The sequence below is a fragment of the Parasteatoda tepidariorum genome, chromosome 7 (assembly GCF_043381705.1).
Source record: "Parasteatoda tepidariorum isolate YZ-2023 chromosome 7, CAS_Ptep_4.0, whole genome shotgun sequence".
Taxonomy (NCBI): Eukaryota; Metazoa; Arthropoda; class Arachnida; order Araneae; family Theridiidae; genus Parasteatoda; species Parasteatoda tepidariorum.
Window position 1 is genome coordinate 89,549,017 of NC_092210.1, and position 19,224 is coordinate 89,568,240.

General features: G+C 33.8%; 1 protein-coding gene across 1 annotated transcript in view; it reads left to right on the plus strand.

Annotated features, from left to right (window-relative positions):
- The first annotated feature begins 985 nt into the window (after positions 1 to 985).
- LOC107440702 (lysophosphatidylcholine acyltransferase) overlaps positions 986 to 19,224 on the plus strand; it is a 35,428-nt gene continuing 17,189 nt past the window's right edge. Inside the window, exons 1-7 of the mRNA XM_071182929.1 lie at positions 986 to 1,125; positions 7,126 to 7,241; positions 9,848 to 9,998; positions 10,891 to 11,106; positions 12,943 to 13,116; positions 14,448 to 14,506; positions 18,481 to 18,515. Coding sequence (XP_071039030.1) covers positions 1,110 to 1,125; positions 7,126 to 7,241; positions 9,848 to 9,998; positions 10,891 to 11,106; positions 12,943 to 13,116; positions 14,448 to 14,506; positions 18,481 to 18,515 — 767 coding nt within the window. The 5' untranslated portion in view covers positions 986 to 1,109. The remainder of the gene's footprint in view (positions 1,126 to 7,125; positions 7,242 to 9,847; positions 9,999 to 10,890; positions 11,107 to 12,942; positions 13,117 to 14,447; positions 14,507 to 18,480; positions 18,516 to 19,224) is intronic.

Below are 19,224 nucleotides of genomic sequence, written 5' to 3' on the forward strand. Positions count from 1 at the left end.
TCAAAACAAATTTCCACTCTTGATTTATTTTTACTAGTGATAAGTGGTCTGTATATTTAAAGGAGTTTCAGATTGACGTTTTAGTGAGAAAGGAAATCAGGCGAATCAGACTTAGCAACTACTTACTTTTTCCCAGCAAATAAACTGGTTTTGATTATTTTAATTCCACATTTGCGGTGATTGACATCGATTATGATTCGTCATATGTAGTGAATTTCGAGCTCCTTGGTCCTTCAAAGTATTTTTTATTTCATTTCTTGCTACAAAGATATACATACCACCCACAAATAAATGTATCACTATAAATAAATACAAAAGAGAAATATAAGAAAATCAATAAGTTTTATTTACTGGGAATAAGCTGCAAGAATATAGGACTCATAAAATACGTTCAAAATGTTAATCAAGGGGAAAAATTACCGAATAATGAAAAGAGAAAAAGAAAATTATTATTATTATTTTTTTTTAAGTGATATATTTTTAAGTGCTTCTCACACTATAGTATTGATATATTTTGCTTTGACTATATTGACACCATATTGGAAAGCACTCTTTTTTGAGGAAATAATCGTGTGAGCTGAAGAAGAGATTATATCTTTTTTCGGTTTTTTTTTTTATTATTTTTAATAATTTTCTCTTTTTTAATTATTCTGTAATTTTTTCATGTATTCTCGACATTTTGAATGCATATATAGATATATATTAGAGCGAGAATTTATTCGCGGGAGATGGTCGGGTCAGTGATGTAGATTAGAAATCAAATAAAAATAAAAATGTTTGATCATTAAATGTTTAATATTGACCAATTTAAAAGTCAATGAAATATGAATCACTTTTCAAGGCCAATAAGTCATTGCTCTTTAAGGCAAATGAAGAGTTAAGCAAATCTTAAACATTTTATCTTCACAAAATATAACTTTGAAATCGGTGTTTCGTAATTCGTCGTCTAGAGGAGAGAAGCCAACAACTAAAAACTGATGACCTTGTCCGTTTTGGCGGCCGAAAAGGTTTGTTTTCCTTCTTTGATCGACTCCGCGTAATTAGGGATTATTTATGAACCGTTTGTTGAATAGTCACAGAGGAAAAAATATTCCGTCCGGGAAATAATTATGAGCGTCAAAACAGGTAGGAAATAATTTATCAAAAATAATTATTATTTGTTATTTATTTTTCATAATTTTTATAAGAAAACTGCTGAAAAATTTAAAATATAAACGTTCACAAACAGAAATCTACAACTTATTTTAAAGAAGAAAGAAACGACGCATTTTGGCGCTGATGCGCATATGGATGAAGAAGTAAAACGACGCTTCTTCGCCAACTTTTAAAATTGCATTGACTTTTTCTTTCTTTTTTTTTTCTTTTTCTTCTTCAAAATAGAGCGTTTTTCATACGCGTCGATTCAAGAGAGCTTCATTTTTCATAATTTTTATTAAAAATTTATCTGCGCGTATTTTATTCACGTATACGTCTAACTTGGCTTACGTTAACGCACTGCTTTTCCTTCTTCTTTTTATAAGATTTATGAACTTAGATAAAATATAAACAATAACTTTAAAGAAAATTTTCTTTAAAAAAAATATTAGAGGGAAACGAAAAAAGAAATTCTTGTGTGTAACGTAAAATATGCGTTTACCTAACTATTCTTAAATTTTAAGTAAATAAATCGAATGAAAATGTTTGTAGCTGTGTTGCCCATTTCATAGTAGCGCCCATTAATGATAGAACAGGAAAGTATTAATTAAGTATTTCGTTCCCTTATTCCGTTTTCTGTCCTCTCATGTTAGCTCGCGGTATAAAATAATTGTACAAATTTAAAAAAAACTAATTAATAAGTAAATAAAACTTCTTTAACTAGTACTTTCAATTAATGTTAGTGCTCTGTAGAAAATTAATTGTAAAAACAATTAATGAAAAAATAAAATTTCTTTACCGACCTTTAGCAAGAACTTTCAATTAATGTTAGTCCGCTGTAGAAAATTAATTGTGAAAATAACTAAAACAATTTATAAATAAATCAAACTTCTTTACCGATGTTTAGCAAGTACTTTTAAGTAATGTTAGTCCGCTGTAGAAAATTAATTGCAAAAATAATTAATAAATAAATCAAACTTCTTTACCGATGTTTAGCAAGTACTTTTAAGTAATGTTAGTCCGCTGTAGAAAATTAATTGTAAAAANTTATATATGTTATTTATTTTTCATAATTTTTATAAGAAAACTGCTCAAAAATTTAAAATATAAACGTTCACAAACAGAAATCTACAACTTATTTTAAAGAAGAAAGAAACGACGCATTTTGGCGCTGATGCGCATATGGATGAAGAAGTAAAACGACGCTTCTTCGCCAACTTTTAAAATTGCATTGACTTTTTCTTTCTTTTTTTTTTCTTTTTCTTCTTCAAAATAGAGCGTTTTTCATACGCGTCGATTCAAGAGAGCTTCATTTTTCATAATTTTTATTAAAAATTTATCTGCGCGTATTTTATTCACGTATACGTCTAACTTGGCTTACGTTAACGCACTGCTTTTCCTTCTTCTTTTTATAAGATTTATGAACTTAGATAAAGTATAAACAATAACTTTAAAGAAAATTTTCTTTAAAAAAAATATTAAAAGGAAACGAAAAAAGGAATTCTTGTGTGCAACGTAAAATATGCGTTTACCTAACTATTGTTAAATTTTAAGTAAATAAATCGAATCAAAATGTTTGTAGCTGTGTTGCTCATTTTATAGTAGCGCCCATTAATGATAGAACAGGAAAAATATTAATTAAGTATTTCGTTCCCTTATTCCGTTTTCTGTCCTCTCATGTTAATCCGCTGTATAAAATAATTGTACAAATTAAAAAAATAATTAATAGTAAATAAAACTTCTTTAACTAGTACTTTCAATTAATGTTAGTCCTCTGTAGAAAATTAATTGTAAAAATAATTAATGAAAAAATAAAACTTCTTTTCCAAGGTTTAACAAGTACTTTAAATTAATGTTAATCCACTGTAGAATATTAATTGCACAAATAAAAAAATAATTAATAAATAAATAAAATTTCTTTACCGACCTTTAGCAAGAACTTTCAATTAATGTTAGTCCGCTGTAGAAAATTAATTGTAAAAGTAACTAAAACAATTTTTAAATAAATCAAACTTCTTTGCCGATGTTTAGCAAGTACTTTCAAGTAATGTTAGTCCGCCGTCGAAAATTAATTGTAAAAATAATTAATAAATAAATCAAACTTTTTTACCGATGTTTAGCAAGTACTTTAAATTTATGTTAGTCAGCTCAGCTGTAGAAAATTAATTGTAAAAGTAACAAAAATAATTAATAAATAAGTATAATTTCGTTACCGAGGTTTAGCAAGTATTTTCAATTAATGTCAAAATAGTTTCACGAGGAGAGTTTTCGAAAGTGCGAAACCCCTAAAATATTTATTTAACTTTTTACGTTCATTTCTTCTGCACTATTTAAACGAATTGAAAAAGTTTTGCACGTTATTATAAAATTCGCATTAGAAAATTGAATGCAAGAAATAATTTAAAATATTCATTTATTATTTTATTTAGTAAAAACCGAAAAAGTTTTGAATTCTAAGACACGCTGATTTTTTTTACATCATTTTAAAGAGCAATTTCTTATGGTAAAATGCAAAACTTGGACGAAATCGGGCGAATAGTAACTGAATTATCAAATTTTTTAAAAAAAGTCGTATATTTAAAATTTTTATTTCTGTATATTCACCCGTGGTTCCCTACAGAGACCCATTTAATAATTTCAAGAGAAGGATAAGATAAGTTTTAATTGTTTTTGGCTGTTTCGTTGGAATAGGTAATCCGTACGAATTTTTTAATGAGGTGAGTTAGTACGAAATGTATCAAAAACTGTTTATAAAAGGGATTTTCAATAGTCACGAGAGAATTATGTTTTTCTAGGAAGTGCTGAATCAGGGTTTTTATTTGTGTTGATTTATCTTATCGAATAGGGCTTTTCAATTCATGAAGCGACCTCAGTTGGAAATTTTCCCCACGAAATAAATGAGTTTCTTTTTGGTTTTTTACTTATTTATTTTTTAAAATTTCGAAATTACAATTTATTCGAAAGTTATTGCGTTTTTAAGTGATTCTTTTCCAAATTTTTTTGCTACACAAAAATTATAACCAAATTGAAACGACAAAAGTGTGCAGAAAGGGAGTATATAGTATGTAGGAAATATATAGTATGTAGGGAGTAAATAGTACTTGGTTCCCAAATTTTTTTGATCATCGACCCCTATATAATTTTTTGAAATCTCCATCGACCTCCATAAAAGTAATTTTCTGTTAATTAAAATAAAACTCTATTAGATACTGTGTTTGTACATTTATTTTATGATTTTAAACATTTATTAAAGTAATAGTACATTGTGTAGCAATAGTTTTATGAAAAATATAATAATGTTGAAATTTAAATATAATACTTATTAAATTTAAGTATTTATTAAATAATAAGTAATTATAAATAAGTAGAAATAATATGTAAAGTAACTACAGATTTATTACTTCTTAATCAATAAGATGGGTGTGCCTGGTGTTTTTGTTGTTGGTTTTTTTTTTTTTTCTTGCAAGGTTTCCTACATTGGGTTCAAAATTAGTCAATTTTAATCTTAAATCCCCTCGAAACTCCACATTCAATTTATTTTTGTACTTGGTTAAAATTGAATTTACGTGACTGAAGCCGGCTTCTACCGTATAGGAACTTGGAAATACTGGCATAAATGGCTGAGCCATTTCGCAAAGTTTTACATATTATTGCATTATATTTATAATTGTCCAAAATTTGCTTATTGTTAAATTATTAAAAAGCGTCTTCGCTTCAAGATCCGATAATAATTCAGCAAGCTCATCTTGCAGGTTGATGTCCATGTTTTCAATTTGAGCAGAAAATGGAGCAATAATCCAATGAGGGATGTCAATGTTTTCCAAATCAACAAAGCGCAGTTTAAAATCGGCGCTCAATTTTTGAAGATGACCTGTATATATTTCCAAGTCTTTTTCTTTTATTTCTAATTGTTGCAGACTTGAAAAATACCGATAATCCTTACGTAGCAATGAAGATCTAAATAAATTTAATTTTACTTGGAAGCCTAACAGTATTGTTCGAGCTTCGATAGTTGTTACATCTTATCTGTCATCGAAACAATAACTAATTATCCAAAACTATGAAAGTTTTAATAATGACACTGCAAATATTCAACACTGTTCACAGTTTGCAAAGATAGCTGAAACTGCGTATGATATTTGCGTTTGTAACGTCAATGCTCGTCACACGTGACATTTGGACAAGAGCACATATGACTTATAAACCAGAAGTGCAGAGTTCGTGCCACTGCGCGCTGGTACGTAAATACTTGCTTTACCCGAATAAAATATACGTTTATTAATTTATGTCCTATAAAGAAACTGATATTAAGTCAATTATAAAAAAATTCGCAAATTTTACATACTCAATTAGGTATGTGAGATTTGCGTATTAAGAACTGTTTTTTCTTCGACCCCCAATCGACCCTTCCGATTCGGATCGACCCCCACGCTTTTGTTAAATAGACCCCCGGGGGGGACCATATAGGCGACTCTAAATAGTATGTTGGGAGTATATAGTATATAGGGAGTATATAGTATGTAGGGAGTAGTATATAGGGAGTATAGTGTAAAGGGAGCATAAGGAGTACGACGGAATAAAAGAAATTTTAAATTTGACTATTAGTTTGAGAATCTGTTAAACTTGCATTAAAAATAAACAATGTGGGTCGATCTACAGTCAGTTGAAAGGATCATTTTTATTTAGCTTTTTTTTATTTGAAGTGATATACTTCTTATGCGACTTCCAACAAGGTTGCGTTAAACGTTTAACGCTACATTTTTATTGGCCGGGAAATCACGTGGTAGGATCCAGTTTTCCCTCATTCATTTCCATATTGTTTTCGTTCTAACTACCATAAAAATAATAAAAGTATTGTTTTTCTATAAATATTTTTTGAGTTTGTTTTGAAACACATATAAGTTAATAGGGTAGTTTTTTTTTTATTTTCAAATTTAGTGGATAACAATTGTAAAAAAATGAGTGAAAACAATCCCACGGACAAAGCGACGTATTTAAGGTTATGTCAAGGTACGTCTCTTCTGAATATCAATTGAATGTTTCTCTTCTGAAATTACATTATGAAGCATTTACATACATTATTGATACAAATACATTTTCCAGGGCGAACGATGAGGCAACCACAAGCACTTTCACTGGTTCAAGAGGTCCACGAGGGAAAAATGCACAATATTACCGTGATTATAGAGCACGGAAGGGAGCGGGGCAGGAAAAAGAGTCGTTGATTAGGACTGCTGATCCTTCGACAATTAACTTCGCAGGTTGCGAAGTTTAACTTCTTCCGCGGGGAGGGACTCCACGCACTATTTTTTATTTTTTTAAATCTAATTTGATCAAAAATTGCTGCAATTTCCAAGACTTTTTAGCAATTTTAATTCATTTTCTTTTGCTTAAAATAAGGACCATTTTTCCATTGTTATAAAGAATAAAATATATCTTTCTCGCAATATTTATTTTATCAGTTCGCGTTTAGCCAAAAGTAATACCAAACCTTGATAACGAAAGTTGAGGATGAATGAATGTTATGAGAGATTTGAAGTGTCATTAAAAGGTTAAATTATTTCTCACTTATTACTTGTTGAGTCACACAGTTTGTATTTTCTTAGGTTAATTTGTTGATAAATTATATAATTAATTACATTTAGGTTAGTTAAGAACATATATATTACTCGTATCAACAAAATATTCATTCAAAGGTAATAGAGACGATCAGACCGCGTTCACTAGATTCAATAGTGGTCACATAAAGTGCATGAAGTATGAACAGCAACAAATGTTTCCCCAGTGCAGCCAGCCCGGTCCACCTCCTTAGCGGTGTGGATTTTAAAAAGGAGGATTTTATGCGCGACTCGGTCTTGTTTTTTGATTTCCTGAGGGTAAATGGACAATATGAGTGGGAATTATTGACGGGGATTGGCTGCCTAGTATTCTTAAAAAAAATGTATTCTATTCATATTTCTCGACACTAAGTATTGTTGATGCACATTGCAGATGTTACAATGGAAGAAAAAAGAAGATTGCTGATTGCAGAAATGGCACCCTACACTGCCGAAATATTAAATCCCTTCTCATTGCAACAGAAACTTTCGTACAACCAAATGTTTAAAGTAATTATATTTATTCTTAAATTCATATTCTGTATATCTACTCAACAAGCCTTATATGGTTCTTGATAGGATTGAGTGATAAATCGATGCATCGGAAAATATCGATTATGTGAATCATCGCCGATACGATGTTTGGATTGTATGACATTTTCCGATGTATCGTTTACATCGATGTCTACACGTGCGATGTTGAGCATTGTTCCCGATAGTACATCGATGTCTGCGAGCTCGCGCGAACATCTTTTTCGTTCGTAAGTATGCAGTGATGACTGTGGCAATAATCGTTATCTTTCCCCGATTTTTTTTTTACATCGTGACTCACAGTTTTGCTGACATGATGAATCCGAATGTGATTGAGAAAGCGAAGTATTGAAGGAATCCTGTTGAATTTTTTTTTTTTTTTACAATCAATCCTGCCGTTTAATGTTTTCTAACAGCTATTTTTCATACAGCCACGTCTTTAAATATTGACAAATAATTATAAAAAAATGCATTGTTTATTTTAAAAAGAATGCAACTTACTAATTGCGAATTTGCGCAGTACTAAATATTAAACATTAATGTACCGAAACATCGTGACGCACCAAAATATCGCTATCTCAGCTTGACGATACGTCACGATGACAACATTTTAGCATCGTCCAGTCCTAGTTCTTGAATTATAGCTGAATTTTAAGCTCATAAAAATTTTATACTATACACTCTACCTTAAGAAATTTTAGGGTGTATGGAAACAAAATGTTTAAATTTGCTGCCAATTTAATATGATGCTAAGTTGAACAATATTAGCGTATTTAATGCATGTTTATCTGTAAGCTTGAAAGGAACTTGATTCCATTTAACATTATGGTTGCAACACATTTGCACCCTATTATAGGTTCGACATTGAATTGATTTTTCAGAGAGTGCATTTTGATACCATAATATGGCACTAAGTTGAACAATATTATCTTTCCTACATAACATATTTACTCTATATTGAGGTTAAACTTAAATGCAAACTTGGATCAATTTAGCAATAAGGTTGTAGAAAATGTAAGTCATATTAATGCTCAAAATTTATTTGTTTCTTTTTTTAAAGCGAACTTTTTTAAACTTAACACTGTGCTAAGTTGAGCCATATCATCGTAATCTTAATAAATCAAACTGAACTGAAAATTGGCTCAATTTAACATTTTATGAAGGTTATAGCAAGCTTGAACCGTATTATAGTTCAACACTGTACAGAAAGAGTGATGTGGCTAGCCTTAATATAGTGCTAAGTTAAATGATATTAGCTACTACTAAACTAAACTACTACTTCACATGATACTCCATATTCAGGTTAATCTTAACATGTTTACTCCATATTAAGGTTAATCTTTTTCAGAAAGTCGCGGTGGCTCAGAGGATAGAGCATTCGCCTTCAAATGAGTTGACCCGGGTTCGAATATCAGTGATGACTGGTCGATAGGAATTCCGCAGTGGTAGACGGATCCACCGTGAGAGGTTTTCGTGGTCTTCCTTTCCAGGTAACGAAAACGCGCGTTAGTTCCATCAAATAGTCCTCCAAAAAGGCAAATTTCTCGCAATACTTGATCCAGGAGCTCACAATATCTTCTGGATTGGGTTCAAAATTACAAAGCTACGGAGTTGAACATTAGTAGTCGTAACCCCAAAAATTGGGTCGGCTGTTCAACGGTGGTAGTAAAATGTAAAATCTATTTCGGAAACTTGGTTCAATATAACAATGAGATGGCAGTAAATTTAAACCATATTATAATTCAACATTAAACTGATTTTTACAACAGTGCACTTTGCCAACCTCAATAGGGTACTTTGAAAAATCGTCTTCGAAATCGAGGAATCCAACTTTTAAAACCATGAAATATCGTGTATTGGCTTAATTGATAAGAGATTCTAATGACACCAGCATTTGCATTACGTGGATCTCGTGATCCTCTCATAGTTAGCCTCACGGCAGAGGGATTCTAACCCATGATCCGTCTACTACTGAGGATATTTCACGTGAGCTCTGCGCTCGGTGCGGAATTCGTATCAACCAGCCATCGCTGGGATTCGAACCAGGGCATTCCCTGATCCATCGCGACTCATCATTCCCTTATATTTTATATCCCTCGTTGAACGGTCAACCCAGTTTTTGAGCTTACGGCTACTAGTGTTCAACTCCGTAGCCTTGTCATTTTGAACCCAATCCAGAAGATAGGGAAACTCTTGGACCATTATCCCTTGAGAGGTATGATTTTTGTTATGGGAACATGGAGAATTTTGTGACTCGACAGATTTAACGTGCATCAGCCACCATTTACTACTCGGGGAGTCTTCGACCGGCAGGGATCGAACCCACGACATCTTTGACATGAGTCCAGTGCCATACCAACAAGGCTATCCCGGCCCCACCATTACTTTATAAGACGACAAATTAACAATGTATCATGAAGCAACTTTTATCACATGACATGATGAGGTAATACAGTGATCGGAAGTAGATAAATAATTAGTAGATATAAAAATTAAATTAAATAATTAGCAGTAATATGAAATTAGTAGATAAATAATCCTCTCAAGAAATAATTTTCCATGATTGTTGTTTCTAAATGTTACAGGTGTGTTTCTTGTCGCTGACACTGTTGCCAATTCGACTGTTGCTCATGGCTGTTGTATTAGCCGCTGCATGGTTGACTGGTCTTTGCACCCTTCATGGCTTGACAGAAAATCAAAAAATTGGCCTAGACCCTATAAGTGGATGGAGACGGTGAGCTCTTTTAAAATTGTCTTTCGAACCTCCTTCCGCCTCAGAAAATAAAAGAAAGACTTAAATTTAAGCGCCATACGCTTGAGAGAAAAAAAAAACTCGAATTATAAACTGTATCTGCCATTTTGCTGCATAAAAATTATCTGGACTTTTGATAACTTGAATGGAAAAGTTAATACAATTTTTTAAATCACGGATATCGCAAGATTTTTTCACCAAAATTAAGACATAATTTTCAATATTTGCACATTTTTAAGAGGCTATAAACACGATTGCAAATGCTTTACATTTTTGCAAAACACTGGTTTTTCTTCGTAATGAACTATTTTGTTTTCATGAAACAAGGGGACTTTTTTATTTTATTCCTTTTCCGATCGCAGCGTAGGTTGATGATTCTCCCAAATAGTTTTATTTACATATTTACCTTTTTAAAAGAACTCGAAATATTGTATTCCCTTTTATTGCATCTGCATTTTTAGCTTTACTTTACATTTTTAACAAATATCATGAAAGCAGGATTACAAGTTTTTTTTTGTGATCTTAGATTTGGTTAGATAGTACATAATGAATTACAATTAGTGCATAATGAATAATAATCCCCTTAGTGGCCGTCCGTAAAGGAAGATCGAGGAGAGGAAACCGGTTTGTGTGCCTGAAGACTGATTCTGAGAAAAAGAAATGTCAAGGTTAGAGAAGAAACAAAATTTTAAAATTAGGTTGGACAAGAACCGTTTTTCCCCCTCAAAATTCCATTCCTCCCAAGTCAAAATTCTTGATGGTCCCATCAAAATATTTTGATGGTTTATGTTGGTTTTAGTGTGTTTCATGATGGTTCAACATCATTTGATGGTCACTATTTGATGGTCACTTAGGAATATACCATCAATTTGGGTNGGGCTAAACCTTTCATCGTTGGTCTCGCACGCTTCATGTTCGTGATTGGTGGCTGGTACTGGATACCACATAAAGGTCAGAGGGCATCAAGGGAAGAAGCTCCCATCCTCTTAGTCATGCCTCATTCCTCCTTCCTGGACACGGTGGTCGTCATTGCGCTTGGATGTCCTAGTATGGTTGCCACAGACGCCACTGAAAATGCCCCTTTTTTTGGAAGTAAGTATGTTTTGGTTTCTTTGTAATATAGCCATACTTCCCACAACAACCCCGATAAATAATTGTTTCGTGGCAGAAAATAATTTTTTTTACGAAAATCCACTTAAAATATATGTATTAAAATTGAATTCTGGGCCAGGATAGAATGGTTGGTAGGACCCTGGATTCACGTTCGTGAGAATGGGAGTTCGAATCCAGCAGGTGAAGATTCCCTGAGCAGTAAATGGTGACTGATGCGAGTTAAAATTTGTCGGTTCACAAAGGCATCCATGTTCCCATAACAAATTATACCTTTAGGGGTACTGATATGAAGATTGATCGTTCTCTGGTTCAGGTTATCAAAATTACAATCTGTGGCTGAATAAATGGATGTGCGAATGGGTCCGCCCTATAAAACGGGTGTGGAGAGGTCGAATTCTTGGCCATAGATGGCGCCACTGAAAAACAAGAAGAATTTCACGCTTTCTGCCTTAATGGCCGACGACAACAACAACAACAAAAAGCGTGATGATCTTCCTTATGATTCTGTTAAGATTAATTAGTAAACATAAATAATTTTGCTTAGCAATCATTTTTTAATCACATTTAAAATTATGGTTATACTGTTATAAAAAGTTTGGCGTGAGCACACCTGTAATTTAATACTTTCGATGACCAAACAGGCTAATACATAAAATATAATTTGTACATGCATCACATTGAAAATGAAGCTGGTCTTTTCATTCTTAACCATTTAATGAATCTCTATAGATGTAATTTATAATGGAATATTGTCATTTGCTCCAAAAATTAATAATTTTTAAACGGTTCCTAAGTTTATTCACCAATTTAGATTACAACTTTTCTTAAAAGGTGGTGTGATAAAGAATATCATAGAATTAAACTAAACTCAGTGGCGTGACAGCCCAAAGAGGGCCAAGGCCTACTGAGCCTATCTCAGTTTTCAGCTAACACAGTGAACCGAAAAAAAACAACCCCTTTCTAACTCCGATCCAAGCCCAAACCTATCCTAAACAATGACCTCGTACCCCTCTTGAAATAGTTATATCTCGTTACCATAGTCTCGCCATGGGTCCAGACGAATGGCTAGGGGAATTCTTTCCTTACACAAACTATACCCAACCCTACGTGTGGAGTTGCCAAACAACCAGTTCACTGGTTACGTACCTCCTGACAGCCACGTTGCTTCTTATGCGCATGCGCTGGATCTTAATGCATATCGATGCTCTGTTAAATCCGAGTATGTTGTTCACCCTGTAAGTTGTTTTTCTGTTATAACATATCGATCCGAGCAGTTCTCCGAGTTAGTTAAGTATTCTAAGAGCTGGACTTCTGCTTTCTATACTGCTGTAAGAAATTAAGAGAATTTGCAGACCTGGTCGATTATCTCTAGAACTACTGGACCGATTTCAATGATATGTACATACATTGTTACAATACAAAACAAATAACCATTCAAAAATTGTAATACACACGCATGCGTAACACTCGTTGGAGTCGGAAGGTATGAGGAAATGACAAACTGCCTCATTTGAAGTATGAAATCACGGTGCAAGGCCTGCATATCTGTAAGAGGGCACCCTACTCCCTATTAACCCATTTCTTTGTTTATTCATACCTTCCTACTCCAACGAGTGTTACGCACGATCACGATTGTGTATTACAATTGTTGAATGGTTATTTGTTTTGTATTGTATCACTCTATGCACATGTCATTAAAATCGGTCCAGTAGTTCTAGAGATAATCGACCAGGTCTGCAAAATCTCTTCATTTCTTACAGCAGTGTATATTCTTTGATTCTGTGATTATGTCTTAATGTGAATGTATTTCTACAGCACTAGTGAACTACATGCAGCCATTGTACATAAAAAGCAACAATCCCGATTCTAGACGGCAGATTTCCAGAGACATTCTCTCTCGTGTCACATCCAAGAAGGATTTTGAACAACTTCTCATTTTCCCAGAAGGTGGTTGCGGAAACAGAAGAGCTCTGCTGCAGTTTAAACTAGGTATGTGTACATTCCTCATAGACCCTACCATTTAAGACCCCACTTTTATTTTCCATGTATATATAGGATGCTCCTTGACCATCGCACAGCACCTTTATAAACTCCTATTTTTCTACGTGTATATAGAGTATTTCTTGTCCTTCGTACAGCGAAGTGGGGAGCATTATAGCAAAATAGTGGGGTGCATTATTTACTGTCAATGACCATCCCAGTCATAGATCCTGAAAGATCTCTGGAACTGTCAATGACTATCCCAGTCATAGATCCTGAAAGATCTCTTGAACTGTCAATGACCATCCCAGTCATAGATCCTGAAAGATCTCTTGAACTGTCAATGGAAATTTTTTCCTCAACATCTATGATAGCGAAGATCTTGTTTGCATTGATATCGTCTGCCATTTTTATAAAACTTCTCCTGCTAGAAGTCCCCATAAGTTTTCGATTGTATTAAGATCAGGACTTTCCTCACCGCCATTAAATTTAAAGGATTAGCTTTAAATCAAAGTTTTGAGTTCCCAGAAACGTGTATGAAGGCATTATCCTGTTGAAAAATATAGTCCCTCTAATCAGTGGCGCTTTAGGTAACAAACTTTAAGCTTACAACGTATTTGTCGGAATTCATTTTAATGTAAATAAAGACTACAGGAGTGATTCCATTTGCCACAAAACTTCCCAAAACCATCCCTGAGCCACCACCATTCGCGATCGCAACGCCATCTAGGGAGAAGAACGATTCCATGCCTTTTGCCCTTCCCTCTCCTCCTCTTTTCAGTTGTATGGGAATGTACTACGATATTTTTTTTCTTCTCTTAATATTTTTCGTATTTAATTGTTGAAAATATTTTTTTTTTAAAATTCCATGGCACTTTCTTTCAAAACTAAGTTTAATGTAGTTTTCAGATTCTAACTTAAAAGAATTTTGTCTATTTCTTAATAGATCTATATTCCAAAAATACTCTAATATAACATTTGAAGAATAAAAGTGAGTAGTTAAATAACTATAGATTATTAAACTAACAATTGCTATTACACGACGTTGGCTTATGCCTCTTCAGATTAAAATAGGTTTATAAAGGTGCATTAAAAAAAATTACGTTTTGAACTGAAAAAATGTTCTTTTTAAAAATGAATTCCAATCTCTGTTTATCGTAGGTGGTTTTTCACCTGGAGTGCCAGTTCAACCTGTATTCATACGTTACAGAAACTGCACAGTAAGTATAAGGATTTACTATTTATTTTTGTATAATATGTATGTATATGATATGTATATAATATATATGCATATANAAATGTTCTTTTTAAAAATGAATTCCAATCTCTGTTTTTCGTAGGTGGTTTTTCACCTGGAGTGCCAGTTCAACCTGTATTCATACGTTACAGAAACTCCACAGTAAGTATAAGGATTATTTTTGTATAATATGTATGTATATGATATGTATATAATAAATATGTATATAATATATATGTATATGATATACATGACTTTCAGTAATCAATGCTCTTCTACCAAAGATTATTCTCTAATCACCGGAATTGCTATACATTTGAAGAATGCTTGTCAAAAGAAAATTCGCATAAGGAGATCTAAATCAATATTTATTTTCATTTTATAAACGTCGTTGAACAGCCGACCCAATTTTTGACTATTAATGTTTAACGCAGTAGACTTGTCATTTTGAACCCAATCCAGAAGACAAGACTCCTGGATCAAGTATTGGGAGAAATTTGAATTCGTGGAGGACTTTTTGATGCAGCCGATTCGCATTTGTGTCACATGAAGAGGAAGACCACGAAACCCTCCCACGGTTAGCCTGGCGTCAAAGGGACTCTAACCCACCGTGATCCGTCTACCACTGAGGATATTTTACATCTGCAATTTGGTCTGAGCAAACCGGATGCGGGATTCGTATCGAGCAGCCATCGCTGAGATTCGAACCCAGTTCACCTCACTGGAAGGCGAAAGCTCTATTTCCTGAGCCATCACGGCTCTAATCTCGTCTTAAATTAATATTTTAGAGACATGAAAAAAAAAACAAGCAAAAGCATCAGGAAACCCGTTCTGGCAAATAGCTATCAGGGTCCGAGTTCTTTTTCTACAGCCTAGTGTAGGTAAAAGCTTAATCAATTTTATTCTCCAAACAGAGTATTCGACCCCACGTAGTTCTGAGATCTTTCTCGACATAATCCAACCACCTTGTGTGTATTTCTTTTTTTTCCTTTTTTGAAAATGTTTGTCTTTCACATCAATAACACACATCATAGCCATTTATTTTCTTCGAATTTATTACTCTTAGAAAGTTATAGCTTGTCGAACTTTATTTTTTATTTTATATCCGTCGTTCAACAGCCGACCCGATTTTTCGGGTTTACGACTATCAGTGTTCAACGCCGTAGCCTTGTAATTTTGAACCCAATCCAGAAGACAAGGGAACTCCTGAATCAAGCATTCGGAGAAATTTGCCTTCGTGGAGGACTTTTCGATGGAATTAACCAGCATTTGCGTTACATGGAGAAGAAAAGAGTTCCCACGGTTAGCATGACGGCCAGGATACTTAAACCATGATCCGTCTACCACTGAGAATATTTCACGTCAGCACTTTAGTCGGTGCAAGCCGGAGGGCGAATTCGTATCAACCAACTATCGCAGGGATTTGAACACGGTTTACCTCATTGGAAAGCTCTGTCGATCCTTATCGTATAGTGTGATTATACCTATTTTTATTTAACTGTTCCAAGAATTAATGGATTGGGGATGAACAGGGGCCCGCCACGGCCCCAAGCATCTAGTCAAGGAGTGAATCTAATGAGGATACCTAATTTTTAAATCTATTACTAATTTTATTATGACATAATTTTTTTTTTTAACTTTTAGCATTAATTATGATCAAAGCGACCATGTGATTGTTGACATTCACAGGTGAAAGTTAACATTCTCTTGATTTTGGTCATTCACTGTGACATATAAACTCTTAATCATTTAAATTACATAGTATAATATTTTTAATATAGCTTCCAAAAATACGTAAAATAATGTGGTTACTAATTATTGAGGTATAAAAATTTTAACTTTTAGAGTGGTGACTCTTGATGAAAGGGAATCTTTTTCTCTCGGCAATATTTTAGGATTCCTCCCCGTGTTCCGCAAGTGAACTGATCGTTCCCAGTAGAACTCCCGAAGTCAAGCATCACTCGTTGCGGTCAGTAAGCGGGTGGGTGACCACTTTGATCAACATGAGTTGGGACCGAGGGTGAGTGCTATCGATCCTCTTTACACTGTTCTACCGTAAAGTGCTCGACTTCGAGTTCTGGTGGTGGGGCTACCAAAGCAAGGGAGCAATCCCCTCTGAAGAGATATTCCCAGACCATCTCCAATAGTCCATTGTGCAGCTCTAGTGCGACGTAAATAAAGGATCTACCTAGAATTTGTCTAAAGTAAGAAATCCCCTAGCCATTCGTCTGAACCCGTGGCGGCGACTATGGTAACGAGGTATAACTATTTCAAGTAGGGGTGTGCGTCACTGTTTAGGACAGGTTTTGCTGCGGGTCGGCGAGAGAAAGGGAATCTTCGGTCTATTATTTTAGCCTAGAGTAAAGAGAAACTACACTCCCTGAAAAACGCGATTCTTGTTTCCATAGCATCAGACGGCCTCAGAATGACCAACCGTAGACAAACTATTATGTAGAATACCTCACGGGCAAAACAGTTCCTTGGCTTGAGTCATTGCTGTTTCCTATTGCTATATTCCACAACGACCGACCGCTTAGGTTTGCATAAAATGGCCATGGCGATCCACCCCTCCCCCCCCCAAAAAAAAAACTGGTCATAGCCAATTTAATAATAAGTAAATTTGAATCTTCTTTAATGATTATTTATTCATCTTGTATTAATAGCAGGGCTCGAAAAAACTCAGAAATTTTACCTGTCCCCGAGGGCGGCTTGTCCAACAACGTACCCGTCCTCCTTTGAAACTAACCCGTAGCTTCTAAATAAATAAAAATACAATTTTCTCTTATTTATTACAAACATTTATATAAATTGCACAATGAATTAGTAGTTACTATGATCACATTATACAGTAATAAAAGAAATATTAGGTTGCTAATAGTGACCTAGTATTTCTTTTATGAAATAATTTATTTCTTATATAAATAATTTAAATTGACGAAACAATTTATCCGAGGGTACTGCGTTTTTTAAATGAATCAAATATGACGTTTGCCAGTTCCACAATCAAGCCAATGATTTACAGAGGTTTCTGCACAGAAATCTGAAAGAGGTTTTCCATTTAGATAGATGTTCATAATTGCGTTTAACGCTTCTTGTTTAAGACCAGTACATAATGCGTTTTTTTTGTCAGTTCATTGCTGAAAAGCTCCTTTCAACCTCTGAAGTACTCCCAGAAGGAGAAAACATCAATTCGAGCATGCGCAGTATGTTGCTGCATTTCTAGATTAGAGGGTCATTTTAGAAGTGAGGCAGTAGACTCTTGTAAGATAACAAAAATTGAAAATGTATCACGAACATTAACGGGAAAATGGCCGTCCGCGCGGACGTCGGATTCGAGAAATTCGTTGTCCGCGGGGAATTTTTGACCACCGAGGACGGGCTGTTTTTCGAGCCCTGATTAATAGTAATGAATAACCAACAGTTGCTTTTTAGTCCTATAGAAGTAGGTGTTACACTACTTAGTTTTGTACTACTAGTTACACTACTTACACCGTTTACTATCCTTAGTTTTGGTGTAGTTAGTAGAACACCCTTTTTGGTGTTTAGATACAGGAAAATTTTTTACAGACCATTAAATTTATATTTAATAATAAATTTGATGTCGCATTATTGGTTCAAAAACTGAAACATTAAACTTTATTTCTTGAAAATGTTATTATGCATGACAGAAATGAGTGGTTGTTGACTTCCAATTGTTGACAATCACTTAGTCGCTTTGGTTGGTTGAAGTCCGAAATATATACTAGAAGTGCCGTTGCCCGGTATGCCCCACATCTATGTTTTTGGAAGGTCAAGTTCCCAGTATGCATTTAACCGATACTCCAAACGTTTCTCCTAATCTATCCTCCGCACATATTATAATATCGAATAAATATAATAATATAAACGAATAAATTAATATCAAATCGGATATAACAAATATTTCATTCATTTACCAAAGCGCCATTCTCTTCATTATATATATATGGGGTTTCCAAGATCCCATACTGATAAGACACATCAACAATAGCCATGTTTGAAGTAAATTTTCGTGTTTTCCAATGCCATTTTTTTTAATAGTTTGCCACAATGCAATAAACTTTAAGGGAGGTGTTTAGGGAACACTTTTATACATTATTTACTTTTTTTCATTCCAGGACACAATAACTTGGAGTTGGGATGGTCCAAGCGGGTGAGTTTCTTTTACTTTCATAGAACTCAATTATAAAACCTTTCAAATATAATGTAAGCATATTTTTAGTAAATCTTCTTCCCCCTTGTCAGCGAAAAAAAAAATAAACAAAAAAGTCTCCTCATTACGATCAATGGTTACCGTGGTCAAATACTCTTTCTTTCTGGATTGACTCCGTTAAACGTCACAAACATTTCAAATCATGGGTTGCAAAAACTGTCGGATAGATTATTTATATCCTGCCTATGCACGTCTTTCAAAATACTTTTCCTTCATTCATATTTATATTGAAATCACCGTCAAGACAGTCATTATACGTTAAAAATAAAAAGAATATAAAAATACTTTAAATTATTATTATGTAAATACATTAATAATGCCTGCTACTGAAAATAAAAGGAAAAACAGCAGCGGTCGCCATAGCAACGCATGCAATGACGACACACTGTTTACTACTGCTCTTGAACACAGTTGAAAAGTGTGAGGACGTCATCAAATCCGAAACAAGACCCATTTTGCCAATGGGTTAAAAAAAAAAAAAAGCAAAACCACTAACTCCTCCTATACTCATAAAAGAAAATCGTAATATCCCTAACCCATGTTTTTCGCATTAACTTGAGTTTTTATTGCAGGATTCTTATATTAGGATTAATCCATGTATAGGTTGTCGTGAATGCTCGAAATCAAGAAAATGTTGACTTTAACCAGT